At 53.9% G+C, this 7,385-nt stretch overlaps 1 protein-coding gene across 1 annotated transcript in view; it reads left to right on the forward strand.

The window, feature by feature from the left end:
- SYT2 (synaptotagmin 2) overlaps nt 1-6,311 on the forward strand; it is a 45,175-nt gene extending 38,864 nt beyond the window's left edge. Inside the window, exon 9 of the mRNA XM_045787640.2 lies at nt 123-6,311. Coding sequence (XP_045643596.2) covers nt 123-329 — 207 coding nt within the window. The 3' untranslated portion in view covers nt 330-6,311. The remainder of the gene's footprint in view (nt 1-122) is intronic.
- Nucleotides 6,312-7,385: the final 1,074 nt, after the last annotated feature.

Consider the following 7,385-nt stretch of genomic DNA (forward strand, 5'->3'; position numbering starts at 1 on the left):
CAGGTGCCCTGGGAGGCCTCTCCTTGCCGAGCATTTGGAGTAGAGGATGGAGGAGGAGAAGTTTGGTCACAGGATCGCTCGTTTTCACCTGCCAACGCCCTCCCTCCTTTGTTTCCCCGCAGAAAGTCCAGGTGGTGGTCACCGTGCTGGACTATGACAAGCTGGGCAAGAACGAAGCCATCGGCAAGATCTTTGTGGGCAGCAATGCCACGGGCACGGAGCTGCGGCACTGGTCCGACATGCTGGCCAACCCCCGGAGGCCCATCGCACAGTGGCACTCGCTCAAGCCCGAGGAGGAGGTGGACGCACTTCTGGGCAAGAACAAGTAGGCAGCAGCGGCCGGGACCCCGTGCCGTGACAGACACTGACAAGATCCAGAGCTATCAATACCTCAGTTATGCGACCTTAGAGGTTTTCTTTCTCATTTGTTTGTGGTTGTGTCCTTGTTTTTCCTTCCTTTATCTCTTTTTAAAGACCAACTTCCCAATAATGGCTGTGTGAGGAGAGTCCCCTAACAGGTGAAAGAGAAGACTGGCTCTTTTCATCGTCCCAGGAGCTGTCCTTGGTGCATGCCCTGTCACGTTTCCCTCTCCCTTCTTCAAAGCTTCACTGAAGCCTCACCCTGAGTGAGGCCCTCTTCCGGCAGAAAGTCGCAGCACTTCCTGTTTTTTGAGTGTTCTGGACCAACAAAATGGCAGCACATCCTGTTTCCTGACAGGAAAGGCAACACAGTGGCCTATGATGTGTGTGTGTGTGTGTGTGTGTGTGTGTCTGTGCACGTGCGTGTGTGTGTGTGTGTGTGTGTGAGCATCTCTCTGCAATCCTGGAATGAGCCATGGACAGTGAAGTCGTGTGGAAAAAGAAGGTTTTTCAGGGACCCTGAAGTGAAGAGACGTCCACCGTCCAAGTGGGAGATCTTCTGTCAGCTCATGGAGAGGGCTCAGAATCCTGGTCAGATGCCAGAAGCTCCCATACTCCTTGTGGGTGGCTATTTGGGAGGCAAGATGTTGAGACTGGATTTGTCCGGAACTAGGACCAAACCCCCGATGCCATCATAGACTTCCTCCTGTCAGGCATGGTTTCCCCACAAGCGTGGTTTCTGGGACATTCCTGGACATGAACTATTCACTACATTGGTCAGGCTCTAACAGGGACCACCACTCCTGGGAACTCACTGTTATTGACAGTTAACGTCAAACTATGAAGAAACAAGACCCATTACCTAGAAAGACCAAATGAAACTCCTGGATCTTCTTCACTCCCCTCCAGTGGGAAACACAGATGCTTTCTCCCTTTCCAGAATATAAGCTATGCGGTTCATTTGCATTGATTCCCCATCATGCTTTTGCCTTCTGTTTTCTCTTTTAATCTAAGTGGAGCAACGCTATCTGAAGACTGTTATCTGTACAGAGCCAGAGAACTCTAAAAGGAAGGTTTAAATATTCTTAGTTCCCCTGAAGTCCAGGTAAGAAGGGGGAGGATGGTGGACAGATGGCAGAGATTTCCCAGACGAGATAGGTGGGAGTGCTGAGATTCCCCCCAGCTTCCACTCCTCTGCCTTCCATGCCAGACAGCTTATGGGTAGCTCGCGTGGCCCAGGGAGACATGTGGGGAGGCCCCATCCTACCCTTCCTTAGGGAGGCTTCTCTCTATGAATGCCGAGAAGCAAGATATCCATTCCAAATGGTTGGTGGAGGACACCTGCTGGGGTTTCTACCCCACGCTCAGTTGTGTTCCATTCCCTCTTCACTTTGTGTCCCTAGCTCTGATAAAAAGCCATATATATGTTAGTCAAGTTTGCACTGAGCCTCCTTCCAAACATTCAGCCTGGGCAAGAGAGTTAGGCCTCACATGGCCTGAGGCCAGCACCACTTCCTTCACCCCTTCCTCCCATCCTTGCCTCCCTTCCTTCAGCCTCTCTCTTCCATCCATGAAGCCCTGAGGCCCTTGCCATTTTTCCTCCACAGAATACACATAGCTTCCTCAGAAGCTTGGGGATCTCTCTCCCAGCAAAAATGGCAGCACTTCCTGTCGTGCCCCATCTGGGCCACCTCAGTGTCCTGTAGATACCTAAGACAGATGGACAGTGTTAGAGAAAATCAGGCTTTGAGGATCTGCATGAAGAAGGTGCAGATTGTCTTTTTATTTTGTTAAAAGAAAGATGGGTTTTTTGTTTCTGCTGTGCCACGTGTTTTTGGTTAGAGTAGAGGATGAAGGAACATCTCCTCCAGACACAGACTGGGAAGTGGGGCTCAGCCTTGTTCATCTCTCAGAGACCCTTCTCCTTCTTGCTAGTGGCCCTTGGTACGGGGGAGATTGTATTTTACCGGACCCTGTGTGAGTGTGGGTGTACTTCATGATGACAAGGTAGGACTCTGACAAGGACTGTGAGCTTTGGTCCTTGGGACCAGAGTTGTGGTCATGGTAGAGAGTTGTAGGACAATAGGGTGCCTTCGGAATCTGGCTGACTGCAGAGTAGGATGTCCTGGTATAGACATCAGAAGTCACTGGACTCTTCTTCCATCCCCAGAGCTGTGGGATTTTGGTGCTTTCTCAGGGTCTCTCTCCCCACCATATCCCACCACCCTTGTTCAGAGGACCTCCCTGTCCATCTCATCTTCCTTACCGTCACTCTTTTGCCCTTTCCTGATGTACTTTCTACCACCTGGGATTCTTCTCTGCCCAGGAGCCTCATTCAGCCCTTCCAGAGCCCAAGATTTGCCACTCTCCTGATGGGGAGGAAAGGAAATGGTGGGTACTTCTGGTGGTTTGGGTGTCCATGTGCCAGAAGACAGGGGCTGGATGTTTTCACTCTGGGCCCATCTCGAGCGAGCAGCCTTGGTGGGGGGGACAGGTTGCTGAGAGACTAAGTGTTGGCACAGGTGTAGAGCCGGGGGGAGACCTGAGTGGTCAACAGTTCCTCCCTCCCACCCACTTAAGTCCTGGCTGGTCCTCGGATGGGCACTTGGCCCAGACGAGCCATCCCAGTGAAGGCATCTATTCAGGTCCACGAGCTAGGCAGGTGAACAAACTTATGCTTGTAAGTTTCTACACCTGAGGGGTGATGTTACCCGAAGCACGGAGCATCATTCTGAACCCGCACTGCCGTGCAGGTTTATTTCTGGGGAGGTTAGGATGCTGGGATGTAGGCCCTAAGTAGGACAGAGTTAGGGTCTGGCTAGTGAGGGGTTCTGGAGGCCTCTGTGGCTGTGTGTTCTCACTCCCAAAGTCTACTGCAGACAGGAAAATAGTATAGAAGTGATTTTTTCCAAAGGGACTGAGACCATAAAGACCCAAGCCCAGTCCTACCCAGAACTGGGGTGAGGCCAGAAAGCTCAGTCCTCTCCTATCTCCTGGCATAATCATTCCAGAAGGGAAACTAACTCTGCCAGAGCCATAGGCAGATTTTTGGACTTGGGAAGTGGAAGCAGAGGCCTGGGGGAAGCAGGGTGGGGAACACTCGGGCAGCCCCAGACACTGAGTGAGCCCGTGCTTGGCATGACCGAGAAGTGCCTTTGCAGGGATCCCTCCGCTGGAGGATGGGACAGCAGGGATTAGAGTATAGTCTCAGATCCTGATCTTTTTTTCTTCCCAGGAAACCATACATAGCTGGGTTTCTACAGAATCAGTTTGGGATGATTTTGCTGGCCCAGGGCTCCAGTGAGAGAGAAGAGAGAGGTTGCAGCAGTCCTCCTGTGGGTAAAACCAGCTCCCTGATTAACCTGCCTCCGTGCAGTGGGGTGGTAGTGGGCGAGTGGAGAGTTTGAGAAACCTCCCCTGGGGCTGGGAGTGAGAGATTCCACGTTCCTTTAATGTATGCTAATTCTTGGTCTCACCCAACCATATACAGAGAGGCTGTCCTTTGTCTGTCCATGCAAAGGTAGGAAGAGATTGAGCCAGGACCTGCCCTCCCACCCCACACTCTGTTCCTCCTCCCCTCTCCCTTCCCACCTGAGGCTGTTTGGGGGCCCTTTCTCAGAGCCCTTGCGTGGCAGACAGGGATAAGTCCCAAGGCCTGGTCTTGGTGGCCCAGAGCCCCACCACATGGTTGTCAGATTTGGCAAATAAAAATACAAGATACCCAGTTCGATTTGCATGTCGGATAAACAATAAATAATTTTAAAGTCTAAGTACGTCTTAGGCAACATTTGGGACATACGATACAAAAAGTGATTTATTGTTTATCTGAGATTCAAATGTAACTGGCCATCCTGTGTTTTACCTGGCACCCCTATTCTATGACCACTCTCCCCTCTCCTCCTCAGTACCAGGGGCCAGAGACTGGTCACCAAGGATCTTACTTAACCTGCTTTTCGAGCTGCAATATTGAGAAGGGGACACTGTGACTTGAAGACACATGAATATACTTTATTTTCTAAGTGACAACAAAACAAGAACCTTCTGAAGCCATTTGAGCCTCATACCCCCCTCCACGTGCATTTAGTTATATATAAAAGAAGATAGTGGTCTATAAGCATATGAACCGAGTCTTGTTTACTCAACATGCATGTCTCTGACTTTCTGTAAATAGCCGCATGGCCATGCTGAGAGTCCCCCTAACCCCTGACCTCGACCCCACTTTACACACCTCGGTGAGGCAGCCCCTTCGATTTTATGTCACATAAAGTCTTTGTCCCCAATCCCTGCCCTGTCTTACCCCTTCGGGAATCCCCCAGTGGGAGCCAAGGGCTGGGGCATCGGTTTCCGGCTCTGGCACCAGCCTCGCCATCGGGGAGGAGGGAGGGCCAGGGGCGCCCCGAAGGCCCGAAGGCCCGTTTGCTCCGCTCCACCTGCTGCCCGTCTGTCTGCAGAGCTGGCCCTCAGTGTCCCATGCGCTGTGTCCAGCCCGGTGTCTGCTGTCCCGTGTACGTGTGCGGTGTGCCCCTTCCTCCCACTGTATGAATTAACTGAAAAGCCATAAAGGGGGCCTCCTGCCGGAGACTGCCCTGGGTTCCTCCCAGGAGCCCCCCGTGTCCCTCTGACTGGCTCCCCACAGAACACTTGTGAAGGGCTCACCTGTTGTCACCCCTCCCGCTCTCTCAGCCGCGTGTCATGAGCACGGATGGCGTCCAGGGGTTCTGGCCGAGTCCCAGGAGGCGTCCCGGCTGGCCCTGCCCGAGCTGGCTCCCTCCACCTGGATTTGACAGTCCAACTCCATCTCCATCCTGCGTGTGGACGGGGCAGTGGTGGGGACGCCGTGGTTTTGGGTGTCTTCTCAAAGGGCACCGAGGAGGCAACCAGGATTTTCAGGAGCAGCTAGTCAGCGGCTCAGGTTTCCATCACCATCCGGGCTTGACGGAACCAGCCCTGCTTGTGTGACACTGTGGGGTCAGGGGCTACGGGTGGCGATGGAGGAGGGCCTCTTGGGGGTCCACTGGAGAACGCAGTGGTGGGGCTCTTCCCGCCGTGCTCCCTCCTGCTGGCTGACAGCGCCCAAGAGTGGGTGGCCTGAGGCCTGCAGACCCTCCCGTCAGCTCCCCAGAAGCACCCTGTGGTGAGAACGGGGCGGGGTGGGGAGCTGGGGGCTGCAGGGCCCACGTCACTGTGCTGTACCAGGACGGGCACGTAGCTCCCAGCCTGCAGCCCCTGTCTCCAGGGGCACCGACGAGGGCAGACAACTCATGGGAATAATGCCAGGAGGCCTCAGGCCTGGTGACCGGTAAGCATGAGGAAGAAGAGAGACAAGAACGTGAGGAGGACAAGGCCGAAGGCGGCGGGGTGGGCTCTGCCCTTCACAAACCATGACTTGTGAGCGCGCAGAAGCCCCAGGGCCCTCCGTGCTGGGGACCCCCTCTGGGTAGGCTGGGATCCGGAGCTCGGAGGGGCGGAGGGAAGATGTGTCTAGCCTCCCGCTAGCGCTCTCTGGGGCCCTCCTGCTCTCCGCACCCACAGCAGACAGCAGTGCAGGCAGGAGCTGAGGGCGTCTGGCCTGGTGACGTGGCAGAACTGAGTGCATGGGGTCGGGGGTCTCTCCATCCAGCCATCAGGCCTCGAGGAGGACCCTCTTCAAGGAAGCTTGACTGTTCTGCCCTGACTCCCCCCATCTAAGGACTTGATTGGCTGCTTTCTGAAATCCCCGGGATCTGAGAACTTCAAAACCAGGGGGGCAGACCCTAGCCTGCCTCAGGTCAGCCCTGGAATGCATCGGCCCCACCAGGAACCCTGCCTTTGTCTTCACAGGGGCACATGTGTAGCCCCGACCCCCACTCCTTGCCCCCCACCTCCTCTGCTTGGCAATGCTCTCCACACCCCCCTTATGTGGACTCTGTTGTTCTTGTCTGATCTCTTATCAAATTGTTATTTTGTAATGAGCTGCGTCTCCTTATTAAAGAAATGAGCTGAAAGAAACCTGGGGGTGGGGGGTGTCTCTAGTGGTTGCCCGGCTGCGGGGAGGGGGCAGGGAGGGGGCAGGGAGGGGCTGCCTCCTGAGGGTCTGCATGGTGGGCGGGAGTGGGGCGAGGGCTCTGAGAATCTGGCCTCAAGGCCAGCGCCTTCCTTCAGGGAAGTAGTACAAGGGGCCCGAGGCCTGTTCTCTTCTTGGGGATGCAGTCTGGATGGGTGGTGGGGGGCACACATATCCTCATGACAGCTTTCTGGGGTCAGGGCAGTGGTGCTGGGGGACATGGTCTGGGAGGCTGGGGGGGAACAGCCACCTTCTGAGCGCTAAGACATGGAAACTGGGCCTGGGGAACGGAGGTTTGAAAAGTGAGAATTTCTACGAAGTCCTCAATTGCCCCATTGTAAAGAACTTTAAACGTCTTTGATTTCTGAGGCAAAGATGTTGTTAGGGGCCAAGGAGGAAGCTTTAGAATTTTAAGGAAAAAGAAAGGGCAGCAACTGCCCCTGTTGAGAGAAAAGACGGAGAACTGAAACAGAAGCATTTATGTGGGGTCTTAGAATTGCACTTCAGGGTACCCCGCTTCGGGTAGCAACCCAATTGTGTCCCTTGAAGAGCAAAAGCCAGAGGTTTTTATCAGCCAACTGTGGAAGTATTAGGAAATGTACACAAGTTGTTTTCCAAAAATTATGATTGGAAGATACAATTACATTTTACAATTGGTTTTCCGAGTACCGTTGGTTACTAGGAAAATCTCGTTTGCAGTGTCCAGTTGTTACCGAGACTGTGGATGCAGCAGGCCTGTGTTCAGTCCTGTGCCTCTGCCTAGTTCAATAGTTCAGTTCCTGTTATTAAACACAGGATGAGGTTTCAGTCCCAAGATGGAGTCTCTTATGTTCAGAGGTTTTACACGGGTTCACACCCCCAAGAACTGGAAAGGGTGAGGCTCCTTCCTCAGTTCCCTCTCCCACCCGGGGACCTGTCTCCTCGCCTCGAAGACGGTCCGGACCTTCGTGAGCTTAGTCCAGGCTGAGATTCTAGCCGTGTT

Source organism: Ursus americanus, chromosome 2 (genome assembly GCF_024610735.1).
Source record: "Ursus americanus isolate L20-20 chromosome 2, mUrsAme1.1.p, whole genome shotgun sequence".
NCBI lineage: Eukaryota > Metazoa > Chordata > Mammalia > Carnivora > Ursidae > Ursus > Ursus americanus.